The 16,131-nt window shown below is 39.9% G+C and overlaps 2 protein-coding genes across 2 annotated transcripts in view; both read right to left on the minus strand.

Moving 5' to 3' along the window:
• matn1 (matrilin 1) overlaps positions 1 to 9,019 on the minus strand; it is a 37,286-nt gene extending 28,267 nt beyond the window's left edge. The window contains exons 1-2 of the mRNA XM_068006947.1: positions 8,884 to 9,019; positions 8,700 to 8,786 (exon numbers count right to left, since the gene is read on the minus strand). Of these exons, the coding sequence (XP_067863048.1) occupies positions 8,700 to 8,786; positions 8,884 to 9,019 (223 nt within the window). The remainder of the gene's footprint in view (positions 1 to 8,699; positions 8,787 to 8,883) is intronic.
• LOC137342704 (lysosomal-associated transmembrane protein 4A-like) overlaps positions 7,841 to 16,131 on the minus strand; it is a 39,305-nt gene continuing 31,014 nt past the window's right edge. Inside the window, exon 7 of the mRNA XM_068006828.1 lies at positions 7,841 to 10,159. Within this exon, the coding sequence (XP_067862929.1) occupies positions 10,028 to 10,159 (132 nt within the window). The 3' untranslated portion in view covers positions 7,841 to 10,027. The remainder of the gene's footprint in view (positions 10,160 to 16,131) is intronic.

A 16,131-nucleotide genomic window follows, 5' to 3' on the forward strand; every position in this document is an offset into this window, starting at 1 on the left:
GATCTTGGAACCTGTAGCAGAAATACAGTTTGAAGATTTTGAGCAGATAAAATGTACAGAATCTGAATTTTGCACTGGCCATAATTTCAGAAGCAAAATTGCAATACCAACATTAATTGTACCATTTATCCAACATTATATTGATTTGGATGCAGCTGAATTCTTACAAAGTAATTCCAAGTTAAGTGAAAATTCTTAACTACAAATTAAGAAAATTAGTCTTGCAATTTGGAAGAAATTATCAGTACTGGTGATCGTCTGTATATGATCGATTAGAAGGATCTAAAGCCTATTGTAGAATCATGTGAACTTAACACTTAGAGCTCCTAATTTTTAACAATAATACATGAATATACCCTCTTACCAGCTGGGACCTGTGGACCAGGTTTTGCAGGTTTGAATTTGAGTTTGGGTACCCCATTAACTTGAACCAGGATTAAGGCAGTGAGGAGCAATCCAATGAAAAGTCCCTTCATCTTGATCAGTAAGTAGTTGCAGGAGTTCAGGTTGCAGACAGAGTGTGGCAGAGAGCGGGACTGGGTCTAGGTATTAACATACCATCCCTCACAGAGGCTGGAATGCAGCCTGACACGTGTGAAATACCTAAAAGGGGGTCTAGGAAAGGCGTTGAAATTTAACTCTTTGACAAAATTATTCCCCAGCCTCCTTTGGCTTCAGAGGTTTATAGATAGGGAAAAATCGTGAGAGTAAGACTAACAGAATTAAGCAGGCGAAAAAAACAATGAAGGGTCAGAAAACATTCCAGTGACTGACCATTTATATTACTTTATAATATTTGAAGCTATATCTGTTTGTGATCAGTATATAACAGTTATTTTGTTAGAGCTTTCTAAATACGTTGATTTGTGTAGAGTGCTGGGTTTAAGCTTTTGTTTCAATAGTTCACATTTCAATATTTATTTTCCTTATATCACTTACTTTAACCAACCGCACTTGGACCTAATCATACGATGGGTGACTCAGTTTTTAAAAAAAGTCATAAATACAGACATGAGGCAACAGATCAAAACCCCACAATAACCCTGGATAATTCCTTAACTTTCCCGAGATTTCATTTTAGCGGCATGGATACAAATTTGCTCGCTAATTTCCCCTCAGTAGGGAGTAAGCGCCAGACTACACTGGGGGTGATAAGATTGTGTTATTGAATATTTCCTGTGTTGCTGATTTTAGCTAAAAAAAAGTAAACTGCAAATGTGCGGGTGTTTTTCAGCACTGCACTGTGCCATGTTATTGTACATTGATTTACACGGGCTGAACTTCATTGTGAAGTTTTCTCCCAAACCCGACTTTTGGATTTTAACACCAAAAGTGATGTGCTAAAATTGGTTCTGTTTAATTTGCTTTATCTCCTGGTATTTAACACAATTTAAAACGACCTCGCCTTCCCACCGATAGCTGCCATCTCATTGCTGGCGGTACATGTTGCTCATTCTCAACATTGACCACCTTCCAAATGACCCAGAAGGACTGACCTTTTGCTCTGTAACTTGTTTGTGGGATGCATAAATCCTTCCAATTTAATAACATTTCTTAAACTCACTTCCAAATTTCGCCCTTCTTAATGGCCGGTAAATCGAACGGTTCATATGTTCAGATACATGCCTGATGATACATCTTTATAGCAATGCACTAAATTTGTCGGGGTAAAAGGAATAAAATGATTTGAAGAATACAATCAGTTGTTTTGGTCACGACCAGTCTGAATACTTAATAGTTTAAATGGTTAAGGGGATAACGAGAAACTATGGAGAATAGCGGCACTCTTTTAACTGAACTATTGTGAGTTTTAAAGTCTGTTCAAAATGATCCCATTCCCTGGTTTTATTAATTCATGTTTACAGTGTTTTGGCTTTATTTCATTTATTGCGAGATAAACAAGAAACATATCGATTTTCCCCACGTAAAACAAACGTGTTCAAATGAGGTAGGGACAATTATTCTTTGGCTGAAAAGAGAATCATTGCTTTTAAAAATAACTTCTGATTTCCTTAAGAATTTCGTTTTAATGTATTAATACATAGAATTTACAGCATAGAAACAAGCCAATCCGCCCAACTGGTCTATGCAGGTGTTAATGCTCCACAGCAACCTCCTCCCACCTTAATTCACCTAACCCTACCTGCATAGCTTTCTATTCCTTTTCGCCCTCCTGGACTTATCCAGCTTCCCCTTAAACGCATCTATGCTATTTGCCTCAACCACTCCACGTAGTAGGACATTCCACATTCTAACCATTCTCTGGGTAAAGAAATTTCTCCTGATTTTTTTATTGGCTTTATTCGGTTTGCAGCCCCTAGTTTTGGACTCCTCAACAAGTGGAAACATGTTCTCTAGATCAACTTCATTGTGAAGTTTTCTCTCCAACCCGACTTTTGGATTTTAATATCAAAAGTGACATGCTAAAATTGATTTTGTTTCGCAATTCTGTTTAATTTGCTTTATCTCTTCGTATTTAACACTATTTAAAATGACCTCGCCTCCCACCGATAGCTGCCATCTCATTGCTGGTGGTACATGTTGCTCATTCTCAACATTGACTATCTTTCAAATGTCACAATTCTAAAGGCCTCTATTAGGTCACCCCTCAGCCTTTGCTTTTCTAGCGGCCCAGCCTGTTCAGTCTTTCCTGATAGTTATAACCTCTCAGTTCTGGTATCATGCTTATAAATCTTTGTTGCACCTTCTCCAGTGCATCTATATCATTTTTGTAATATGGAAACCAGAATCATAGAAAGCTATGGCACAGAAGGAGGCCATTTGGCCCATCATGTCCGTGCCAGCCGAAAAAGAGCTATCCAGCTTAATCCCACTTTCCAGCACTTGGTCCATAGCTCTGTAGGTTACGGCACTTCAAGTGCACATCTATGTACTTTTTAAATGAGTTGAGGGTTTCTGCCTCTACCTTTCAGGCAGTGAGTTCCAGACCCCCACCACCCTCTGGGTGAAAAAATTCTCCTCAGCTCCCCTCTAATCTTTCTACCAATTACTTTAAATCTATGCCCCCTGGTCAGTGATCCGTCTGCTAAGGGAAATAGGTCCTCTCTATCTAGTCCCGTCATAATTTTATATCTCAATTAAATCTCCCCTCAGCCTCCTTTGTTCCAAAGAAAACAACTCCAGCCTATACAATCTTTTCTCATAGCTAAAATTCTCCAGCCCTGGCAACAATGGCAATTGATGCTAGCATATTACAAAATCCTGGAACTCCCTTCCTAACAGCACTGTGGGAGAACCGTCACCACACGGACTGCAGCGGTTCAAGAAGGCGGCTCACCACCACCTTCTCAAGGGCAATTAGGGATGGGCAATAAATGCTGGCCTCACCAGCGATGCCCACATCCCGTGAACGAATAAAATAAAAATTGCTAAATTTAAATCTGAGATAGATAGCTTTTTGGCAACCAAAGGTATTAAGGGATATGGGTCAAAGGCAGGTATATGGAGTTAGATCACAGATCAGCCATGATCTTATCAAGTGGCGGAGCAGGCTCGAGGGGCTGAATGGCCTACTCCTGTTCCTATATTCCTATGTTCCTATGTAACATCCTCGTAAATCTCCTCTGTACCTTCTCTAGTGCAATTAAATTTTTCCTGTAATGTGGTGACCAGAACTGTACGCAGTACTCTAGCTGTGGCCTAACCAATATTTTATTCAGTTCCAGCATAACCTCCTTGCTCTTATATTCTGTGCCTCAGCTAATAAAGGAAAGTATCCCGTATGTCTTTTTGACCACCTTATCTACCTGTCCTGCTACCTTCAGGGATCTGTGGCTATGCACTCCAAGGTCCCTTTGTTCCTCTATACCTCTCAGTATCCTCCCATTTATTGTGTACTCCCTTGCCTTGTTTGCCCTCCCCAAATGCATCACCTCACACTTCTCTGGAATTCCATTTGCCACTTTTCTGCCCACCTGACCATTGATATCTTCCTGCAGTCTACAGCTTTCCTCCTCACTATTAACCACATGGCCAATTTATGTATCATCTGCAAACTTCTTGATCAAGCTCCCCACATTCAAGTCCAAATCATTAATATATACCATAAAAAGCAAGGGACCCAGTACCGAGCCTTGTGGAACCCCACTGGAAACAGCCTTCCAGTCGCAAAAACACCCGTCAACCGTTACCATTTGCTTCCTGCCACTGAGCGAATTTTGGATCCAACTAGCCACTTTCCCTTGGATCCCATTGGCTTTTACTTTTTTGACCAGTCTGCTATGTGGGACCTTGTCAAAACCCTTGCTAAAATCTATGTACACTACATCAAACGTATCACCCTCATCGACCCTCCTTGTTACCTGCACAAAAAATTCAATCAAGTTAGTCAGACATGACTTCCCTTAACAAATCCATGCTGACTGTCCTTGATTACTCCGTGCCTTTCTAAATGACAATTTATGCTGTCCCTCAGAATTGATTCCTATAATTTGACCACCACCAAGGTTAGACTGACTGGCCTACAATTACTCAATCTATCTCTTTCTCCCTTTTTAAACAACGGTACAACGTTAGCAGTCTTCCAATCCTCCGGCACCACGCCTGTAGCCAGGGAGGATCGGAAAATGATGGTCAGAGCCTCCAATATTTCCTCCCTGGGATACATTTCATCTGGGCCTGGTGATTTATCTACTTTCAAAGTTGCTAAACCCCTTAATACTTCCTCTCTCACTATGTTTATCCCATCCAATATTTCACACTCCTCCTCAACTACAATCTCTATCGTCCCCCTCTTTTGTGAAGATAGACGCAAAGTATTTATTAAAAACCATACCCACATCTTCTGCCTCCACACATAGGTTACCTTTTTGGTCTCTAATAGGCCCTACTCTTTCCTTAGTTACCCTCTTGCTCTTTATGTATTTATAAAACATTTTTGGGTTTTCCTTAATTTTACTTGCCAGTATTTTATCATGCCCTCTCTTTGCTTTCCTAATTTCCTTTTTAATTTCATCCCTGCACTTTCTATACTCCTCTAGGCTTTCTGCAATATTGAGTTCTGAGTGTTTGACATAAGCTTCCCTTTTTTGCTTTATCTTATCCTGTATGCTCATCATCCCGGGGGCTCTAGATTTGGCAGTCCCACCCTTTTTCTTTTACTCTGAACCCCTTGAATCTCCCCCTTGAATACCTCCCATGGCTCTGACACTGATTTGCCTTCAAGTAACTGTTTCCAGTCCACTTTTGCTAAATCACTTCTCAGCTTAGTAAAATAAGCCTTTCCCCAATTTAGAACTTTTACTCCTGTTCTATCATTGTCCTTTTCCATAACTATGCTAAATCTAACTGAATTATGATCACTACCACCAAAATACTCTCCCACTGATACTATTTCCATCTGCCCAGCTTCATTCCCTAAAACTAAATCCAGAAATCCCCACCCCCTCTTGTCGGGCTTGCTAGTATTGGCTAAAAAAGTTCTTCTGAATGCAATTTAAGAATTCTGCACCCTCTATGCCTTTTGCACTGATTGTATCCCAGTTAATATTAGGGTAGTTGAAATCCCCTATTACTGCCCTATTATTTTTGCACTTCTCAGAAATTTGCCCACATATTTGCTCTATCTCCCTCTGATTGTTTGGGGGTCTATAGTATACTCTCAGCAGTGTGACTGCCCCTTTTTTTGTTCTTTAGCTTAACCCATATGGCCTTATTTGATGATCCTTCTAACATATCATCCCTCCTCACAGCCGTAATTGTTTCTTTAACCAATATTACCCCTCTCTATCTGGTCTGAAAACCTGTAACCAGGACTGTTCAGCTACCATTCCTGCCCCATGTTTAAGCCTGTACACAGTACTCTTAAGTGTACCTAAAATGTTTAAAAATTTGCCCCCCCCCCCCCCCAAATTTGGAACACTCTTACAAGTGCAATTTCAACAAATATTCCGTGAAACCGTATATAGCCCGAGGCAAACAAAAAGCTGCTTATATCCAGAATTGGGGGACCGCTACACCACTACTGATTAAAGCAGGAAGAAACTCCGCCTTAGTAAATATTTACTTATTCCGACACTTTTCCAGGAATTCATTTTACAACAGATCTTCATCTGTGAAATGGACTATCTAAAAAATGGCGTTTTAAATGGTATGCTTTAAAGGTCTGAAAGAAAGCGGTTTAAATTTAGGTGCCTGAGGTTCCTCTGTGTTTGGAGATTTAGGATTGATGAGGGCGATCTGAGCACAGCTGCACGTTTCCCACAACTGCACATTCTAACGTTGAATGTTTAATGTGGTAGATGGGTGTAAAGGGACACAGTCACACTGCAACTCCAACAACATTGCAAAGTGATTTGGGATGCATGTGACACTTCAAGAATCAGCCGAATGCTGGTGTCTGATAACCGAGCGCATTCAGTCCAAGTGGTGCGAGGCCCAATCCAAAAGTCTATCTCACCTCACGTTTGGGTGCGCTGTAACTCCAGCCCGTGTGAAGCCACGTTTGAAAAGCCGTCACTGCGCTCCTGATAATCAAACTCAGGTTATTATTGACTATAACGGCTCTTTGTTGACTGCATCAGGTCGGTAGTTGGAGCACGATCAGTCTTAGATCTACATATATCGAACAAACTAGGCAGAATCAAAAAATCCAGGTGGCTGGATACTTTGAATTTCAAAGCTAAATTACTCACTGCCAACCTACATATTTGTAAAAGTTAGGAAAACAAGTTAATTTCTCAGTCAGTTCCGAATACACACAAGGGTTCATCAGACAGAGTAAATGATACGATGGTGAGACGTTTAACTTTCTGAAGAAGAAAAAAAATCTCAAAATTGCTGCGTTAGTGATCCTTAAAGATGGAAAAGCAGCATATAAGGGAGTTCCTGCTGATCGGAGATCTGACTGAGTAATAATTATATAGTCTAAAACATCATTAGCAACTGGAAAATAGACTATAAAGTTGAGAAAATAAACGCTATAAAAACCCATAAGAGGCACTGCAATAATTAAACTTATTGCATTGACTTTAGGAGGTCCTATGAAGATTCCCTGGATCTATGGTCAGGTCCTTTAGTTGACTTTCTGCTATATGCTACCTGATGTTCTCACTTAGCACCATGCAAAGTTACTACTAGAAATCCCACTGGGCCCAGAAAGGCTGGAAGTTGAAAATATTTTGTATGAATTTCTTGGTTAATTAAGAACACTGTGCAGCTGCTAGTCTCTACTTCCCACCCCACAAAACCTGGTAGTTTATTGGGATGTATTGCGAAGGAACTGAAGCTGGCATGGAACCAACACAGGGCACCAGCGTGAACTGGTCATTCCTGACAACTTACCCAATTATTCTGCTGCTTTAAAAATGCTCAGATTTCTCCTTCCTTTTACAAGTTGTACATTTCCTATTTATAGTCAAAAGGGCAGTCTGTGAGGTCATTTTATAAACACTGGGACATTTGTTTTGCTCAAAACCTGTGCCTTTATTGTTCCAGTTCACTGATCATATCTGAGGAGGACATTAGGTGCATCTCTTGGTCTTCTGTACCTTGATGCTTGTATAACTATGTATGCTGGTAGAGTTTCCTACATTTTTAAAACTAGCTCTTAAAAGGCTAAAACCCAGACACTGCCTGTAAAAGTCATTTAACCGTTGTAGGTGGAAGTGCTCCCAGGCTGCTAATAACTGCATTTTCTTGAGTTTGCAGATTTACAACAGAGATAAGATCATGCAACATGCTGCTGATAAAATCTCCATACACTATAGCTTAGCAGGGAGAAATACAAATAGACAAATGGTGTATTTTTGTGTACTTGTCTTACATTGGAATGAGCTACAAGTTTCCAACGATTTAGGTTTTTGAACAACTCTTAACAAAATTGTGTTGTTTGTATAATTTATTTATGGAAATAATCTCATTTTACAGAAGCAGAACCAGCTTAAAAAAATCATAAGTTACTGATTGCACAGAAATGTGAGGACAGCTGCATTTGCCACAGTTTAGCCAAAACAAAGTACCACAGATTTCAAAATGTCATGTAAACCTTCAAAAATACAAGCACAGATTACATTCTATTTGTTGCACTTTTACTGCTCAAATTTAAAGGTACACTTAAACGATCTTAGAAGTCTTAACCATTTCAATGCTTCATATCTTATTCTAGCAAGCTGCAGATTTTAAGCAATGCAAACAGCTAATATTGAAGCTAACCCTCTATTCAATTGGCCTATACCATAGATAAATGGGGAATTTTATAATGGATTCAATTGCTTCACTTAAAAGCAGTGTAAATATGCAGTATTAGAGAAACAGAAAAAATGCTGAGTCAGCATTAAAGCATTAACCAGGAACAGACAATATCAAAACCTCTTAGCTATCCCATGCCTCAAAATGTAAAAACAGTAAACACACAATGGTCAAAAATGTGATACTCATTGAACATGTTTGTAAAGTTTTCATAAACAGTCCTTTCAAATGGAAACGAAAGAGAACAACTGGTTATTTTTAAGAAACCTCATTATACATGGATTTGACTAAATCAATCTTGAGGGAAGAATTTCTGCTTTTTTTTAATCTGTAGCAAAATCAAACAGATGTATAAAGAACAGGTTTATGATTTTATTAGAAATAGTGACAAGAAAGTCTTTTATCCCTCTTCCCCCACCCTCAATTTACATGAAAATAAATTACTCTGGAGCAACATTTAGACAATCATCTAGAAGAGAGCCCAGATTTACCTTGCTGATCTATAGCTTGCAACAGAGTAAATTTTTGGGAGCCAATCTTAATTTCAGCCTGGTTCAAACATATGATGAGTTTTTCCACTGCCAGTAAGGAATTACAATACTTTTAAGTGTGGTTTACCTACGCCTAGGTAATTAGAATCTATTTACTATGAACCACACATCATAAACGGCTCACTTGACAACCTGATCAACTGGTCTGTTCCAGTTGGAATACTGATTGCTGGTTTCCTACTAGACAGAAATCCACTGAAGCTTGAATCTTCTACAGTCAAACTCCAGTGAATCACCTCCTGCTGGGTATATGCAACCATGCTGCAAGGAAGTCTGATCAACCTATAAATTCTTTCTGACTGAAGGGCGACTTTACTGGAGACTATAGATTAAAGCAGTATGCTCCATAATATTAGAAGTTATGATTCGTGTGCTTGTCCAGTATTCACAGCTTTCCAAAAATGTAAGTTAGTCCATGAGAAACTATTGCTAAAAACCTTAAGGATTGCTGAATTGGTTTGTAATGACACTGCCTGTGTGCAACATCCAAGTCAATAGGAAGCAGTTCCAGAGTTGTGCATCATCTGATGACTGTCAAAAGTACACTTTAATGTCAGTGAAGCTTTTAAAATTCAATTATCAGATAAGAAAAACATGATGGGAGATGGATCTTTTTAGGCAGGTAAATCCACTTGTGGGGCACTGTAGCTTTATGTAGAGAAACTTTTCTATTTTAAAAAAAAGAAAAATTCTAAACTGGAAGTGTGCAGCCATCATCTACCTAAAATTCATTCCTGAAGACCCGGTGATGGGTTTTCAAAAGAGTTACACTCATCAATCTAGAAATGTTGGGATGGATTCCATAGTCAGTGAGTAGAAAATCTAATCCATTATCTAATAGTTCAACACAATGCTCATCAACCTTACTGGAACATACCTGCAATGTCCAGGAATGGATGATCTGACCCAGTGCTCAGTATAACTACTAGATAGTTTTAACTTTTAACTCTTGAAATGTGTCAATTCAAATGCACAAGCATTGTCTCAAATAGCTATCAGAACCAATATTATATATTTAACATGTACCACAGACAATACCCATCTGAACCTGAAATGCCCTTACTTTTGCAGGTTTTGAGATTATGATTTCCATTTTACACAAGCAACACAAAAAAATTAAAAATCTCAAGTGTAACAATTATAAAATCCATTCACAGGGCTTCCAAAAAAAACTGCAAATAGAGTGTTCTTTCTGAAGCTCAGTATGTTGCTTAGTACAATACTGCATGCTAACATTTTGATAGGTACTGAACATTCAAATGTTCACATTAGGCCACTGTAAATGACATTGTTGTATAGGATGGTGGAGACTCCTTGTGTGGCAAATCTGCTGGTGCCTTCTTTACAACCTCCTCATATAATGGCAACGTCATAATATCTTCATATGCTGGTGGCTGGGTCTGAATGCAAAATAAAGTGATTCATTACACAATGATATTAATGAATACAGTTCACGTAAATGGGACTGTGTTTCAATTCAGATAAGCACACAAGACAGTGGAAGTTTCAAAATGGTTGTTAAAACATCTCCAGTTTAAAGAGGAAGTACCAGAAGGAATTATTATGAATGAGTACTCATTGTTCTCTGCAGTTACCCACCTAAACAATCATACAGAACAAAAGCACCTGTTAGACAGAGAAATATTAAGCGCAGAATAATTGAGATAAAATCAACTTTAATGCAAATGAAATGCCAAAAGCAGTCCAGGATAGAAATGGATGGCATAATGCCATTACTGGTCTATGGAAAATCCAGAATACATGGTTTTTCTGGATTTAAGTTTAATAGGAATTAGTTCTATCAAAAAAAAAACTGAATTTGAGAGATATTAAATCTCCTCTTTGCATTCTTTACTTCAGTGGAAGTAATCCCAGTATCTCAAGTCTCTCCTCATAACTATAGTTTCCCACTCCTGGCATATCTATACTGTACACTCACTATGGCTTTAATGTCCTTGCTATAATGGGGTACGCAAAAGTACACATAGTACTCTTAACTGTAGTCTAACCAATGTAAGTATAAATTCATCATCACTCTTCTACTCTATGCCCTATTTATAAAACCTAAAATTCTATTGCTGTCTTTTACGGCTTTATCGACCTACATTCCTAGTCAGGGAATTATTGAACCCCTACATGTCTGTTCTTCATCACTCTTCAGTGTCTTTTCATTAAGTGTATACTTCCCTTCCTTTTCTTCCCCTCCCAAAATGTATTACCTCACATTTGTCCACTTAAAATTACATCTGCCACTTGTCTGCCTATTCACTAACCAGCTTATGTCTTCCTGAAATCTTTTACAGTCCTTTTCACTGTTTGCCAAACCTCCCACCTCTGCAAGTTTAGGAATTGTGTTCCCCATACCCAAGTCCAAATCATCTATATATAAACATCAAGAGCAAAAAAGCGGACCTAGTACTGACCTCAGGGGTACACCACTTCCAACTGTTCTCCAGTCTGAACAACACCCAACTACCCTATCCTGTCCATCAGCCAACTTTCTAACCATGCTGCTACATTTCCTCTTAAACCATATGCCTGAATATTTGTAACAAACCTCTTGAGACATCTTATCAAACACTTTAGTATAATCCATATACACTACATCTACAACATTCCCTTTATCTATCCAAATCAGTCACTTCTTCAAAAAACTCAAACACGACTTGCCTTTAACAAATTAACCCAAGGATTTCAAATTTTTTTTTTTATTCGTTCATGGGATGTGGGCGTCGCTGGCGAGGCCGGCATTTATTGCCCATCCCTAATTGCCCTGGAGAAGGTGGTGGTGAGCCGCCTTCTTGAACCGCTGCAGTCCGTGTGGTGACGGTTCTCCCACAGTGCTGTTAGGAAGGGAGTTCCAGGATTTTGACCCAGCGACGATGAAGGAACGGCAATATATTTCCAAGTCGGGATGGTGTGTGACTTGGAGGGGAACGTGCAGGTGATGTTGTTCCCATGTGCCTGCTGCTCTTGTCCTTCTGGGTGGTAGAGGTTGCGGGTTTGGGAGGAGCTGTCGAAGAAGCCTTGGCAAGTTGCTGCAGTGCATCCTGTGGATGGTACACACTGCAGCCACTGTGCACCGGTGGTGAAGGAAGTGAATGTTTAGGGTGGTGGATGGGGTGCCAATCAAGCGGGCTGCTTTGTCCTGGATGGTGTTGAGCTTCTTGAGTGTTGTTGGAGCTGCACTCATCCAAGCAAGTGGAGAGTATTCCATCACACTCCTGACTTGTGCCTTGTAAATGGTGGAAAGGCTTTGGGGAGTCAGGAGGTGAGTCACTCGCCGCAGAATATCCAGCCTCTGACCTGCTCTTGTAGCCACCGTATTTATATGGCTGGTCCAGTTAAGTTTCTGGTCAATGGTGACCCCCAGGATGTTGACGGTGGGGGATTCGGCGATGGTAATGCCGTTGAATGTCAAGGGGAGGCGGTTAGACTCTCTCTTGTTGGAGATGGTCATTGCCTGGCACTTATCTGACGCGAATGTTACTTGCCACTTATAAGCCCAAGCCTCGAATTATGGATTCTAAAAGATTGCCAACCACTGACATTAGACGACAGTTGCCTGGTTTATCCTACATTATTACATTCTTAAACAAGGCTGTTATATCGGCTACTCTCCAGTCCCACGGCACAATTTTCATATTTGAGGATTAAAGAAATTGCGGGCAGAGCCTCTGCCATCTCCTGACTTCTTTCAACAGCCTAGGGTGCATGCCATCAGGGCCAAATATCTTAGCCACTGTGAGTTCTCCTAATTGTTTCAGAACAAGTTCCTTTTCCACAGTTAGCTCATTGATTGTTCCATATCCGCATCTAGCAAACTATGTTCTTACTTCCACCATAATTTATAAAAACTATTGCAAAATATTTAATATCTCCACCATATCTTAATCCTCCAGTTAGACTCCCTCCTTTATACCGAGAGGTCCTATCCTCTCTGATTATTCTGTTACTTTTATATGCTTAGTTCCTTTTATCTTATCTGCTGCTCTTTTATCACATTCCCTTTTACCCTTTCTAATCTTTTTTTGCACCTCTCTACTACATTTTCTATATTCCTCATGATTATCTTTAGCATTGCTAGCCCTAGCTTTATCATATGCTTCCCTTTTAAGTTTCTGTTTAGTGATAGAAACAGGCGAGGGGCAATGAATAGGAGCTCCAACAATTTCAAGACCAAGCTGGGGCCCTATTGAAATATACATTTATTAAAAATAAACTTCAAAAAGTATTTTTTAAAAAATCAAAGCTTAATAACTTACCTGAAGGCTGTTAAACCCTCAGTCTGGTGCCCATAGTGGCACCTGGGCTGGGGAATTTTCAGAGTTAAGTAAGCAGTAGCACCACCTACCTTGGAGATGAAGGTGTGGAGGATTCAGAGGTAAATAACATCAATAGAAACACAGTGTGACAGAAATAGTATTACAGGAAGTAAGCGTGACACTTTCAGGAAATGCATGTATACCCAAGACTTATTATAGGTGTACACACACTAGCATATGGCAATATACATTTGGTCTACATTGCAAGTCTCGGCCTCGAGACAGAAAGGTTCCCACTTACTCCATCTCGAGGATGGTGACTGGAGTTGGGATATCATTCCATGGGCACTGAAATCTCCCCAGTTCTTTGCCCAAGTGACCATTCTTCAGTGATCCTGAACAGCAAAATTGGCAGGCTATTTGATCGCAAGGGCCATCACACTGGGTCAAATTTTGTCTTTATTCGATTCAATGGAGAAATGACCAAGAGCAGAAATTCTGGCAAATGTTTCCTCCCCCAACCTGGAAGAGGTGGATAAACAGAGGCCAACTGCAGTAAATCTACTGCAATCAAGTTAAATCAACTTAAATCAGTTCAAAACAGAAATCAAACCCGAGACTTTCTTAATATGTATGGCTCAGAACCACAGCAATGTATATATTTACCAACAGAATGATTGGGAGTTCAAGAAATGTTTTAAGCCGAATTTAACCTATCATGTACATGTGGTTTTGAACCATAAAGCTGAGAAATGTCCTAGTTTTAACTCTGAGTTGCCCTAATTTGACTGACTTATCCTGGTAGTACAGGATACTACAATAAACCTCAGTGCCCTTGGGTTGGAGACATGCTTGACACAGACACAAAAAAGCCAGCATTCCCACTACTACATTTCAGTGACTCATGCCGGAAAGTGCATGTATATGTAGAGGATCAGGTTAATGCCAACACTTGCTCTCCAGGATCAACCATGAGCTTATGGTTCTTGGGCAAAAGTACTGGAATGCTGCTAGCTCTTGTGGAATGATAGTCCAACCCGAGCCACTGCTTTTAGAAAAAGAGGAGGAGAAAATAAAAAAAAGCAAGGATTTGGATTGGTTTTAAAGGATCATGAAGCAAATGGATCTCAAATGGCACAAACTGGTGGGTGAAGGATACACTAAAAGCAGTAGTAAAATACTAACAATTGCATATCTGCCCTATATTTTCATACACATCAGCTGATTTTTTTTTCTGTAGATGATTTACAACTCTCTATACTAAACTATACTCACTATTGATCTTTCGGTTTAGCTTGCTGCGTGGTTGGCTCCTAGTTGAGAAACCCAAAGACAAGAAAATAAATTTTAAAATTCAAGATGTAAGCTGATGTCTTAGGCCAAAGGAATTCTACTCTAATGCCCACATGCACAAGTTAAACCTATATTAAGTATACATTTTGCCACCTCTAATTGTCCTCACAGGTCATTTCAAGCATCCTTTCTTTAGCCAATAAAAACAATACCGCGTTGAAGACAAGTATTGTACTTCAGTATTATTACAACCGAAAGCTTGTTAAATGCACAATCTAGTGTGCTACCAAGCCATACAATCAAGAAGGTTCCAGATTGATTCACTAGTTGTGCTGAGCTAGCTGAACTTAGCTGGGGCACCAGCAGGGTGTTAAAATTGTTAATAGTGTCCTAGGCTGGAGGGCAGCTATGACTCTTGCTGATCGCTACATAGGAACTCATTCTTTAAATTGCGTTCATGTGCGTGGAGTATTAGATTTGGTTACAATGGCCCTGATGCTTGAATAGCCTGCAGACATTCCCCATGGCAGATGGTCAGTTGGGTGAGGTACTAGGAAGGAGATCAGTAACTGCACTGTACCCATGTATTAGCTTCCTGGGGAAAGGAAGGGTTGGGAGGGGGGGGGGGGCAGGGGAGAAAGAGAAAAGATGAGGGCCCTGAATTGCCGCTTTGGTCGCAATCGGCATTTGGGCACAAATTGTGCCCGAACATTGCACCGACTGGGTTTTATTGCGACTTTCCATTAAAATGGCATAACATAATCACAAACGTAAAATCTTCTATGAATCAGCGCAATCTGGCAGCTTAACAGAGCGTAATAGTTTATTTTTTTTTGCAATAAAAAATATTCATTGATGTTTTTAAGATGTATTTAAGAGTGGTAACCTGGTGCAGTTTTATTAATACAGCTGAAAATGTGTTTATTAGAAATAATAAGCATTTTTAGTAAGAGTGTCTAGTCCTCCACCTGTGAGTAACCGGATTTTAAATCACTGAAAATGACTTTAAAAAACTATACTGAAGCATTTACTACTTCCATTGGTGTACACTAGTCAGTTATCATAGAAAGGTTACAGCACAGAAGGAGGCCATTCGGTGAATCGAGTCTGTGCCAGCTCCATGCAAGAGCAATCCAGCTAGTCCCACTCCCCCGCCCTATCCCCATAGCCCTGCAAATTTTTTCCTTTCAAGTACATATCCAGTTCCCTTTTGAAAGCAATGATTGAATCTGCCTCCACCACCCCCTGGGCAGTGCATTCCAGATCCTAACCACTCGCTGTGTAAAGAAGTTTTTCCTCATGTCACCTTAAATCTATGTCCTCTGGTTCTTGACCCTTCCGCCAATGGGAAGTTTCTCTATCTATTCTGTCTAGACCCTTCATGATTTTAAATACCTCTATCAAATCTTTTTTCAACTTTCTCTGTTCCAAGGAGAACAACCCCAGCTTCTCTAGCCTATCCATGTAACTGAAGTCCCTCATCCCTGGAATCATTCTAGTAAAACTTTTCTGCACCCTCACTAAGGCCTTCACATCTTTCCTAAAATGCGGTGCCCAGAACTGGACACAATACTCCAGTTGTGGTCAAACCAGTGTTTTATAAAGATTCATCATGACTTCCTTTCTTTTGTAGTTTATGTCTCTATTTATAAAGCCCAAGATCCCATATGCTTTTTTTTAAAAACCGCTTTCTCAACTTGCCCTGCCACCTTCAACGATTTGTGCATATGTACCCCCAGATCTCGCTGTTCCTGTACCCCTTTTAGAATTGTGCCCTTTAGTTTATATTGCCTCTCCTCGTTCTTCCTATCGAA

This window comes from Heptranchias perlo, chromosome 26 (genome assembly GCF_035084215.1).
Source record: "Heptranchias perlo isolate sHepPer1 chromosome 26, sHepPer1.hap1, whole genome shotgun sequence".
In the NCBI taxonomy this organism is placed as follows: Eukaryota; Metazoa; Chordata; class Chondrichthyes; order Hexanchiformes; family Hexanchidae; genus Heptranchias; species Heptranchias perlo.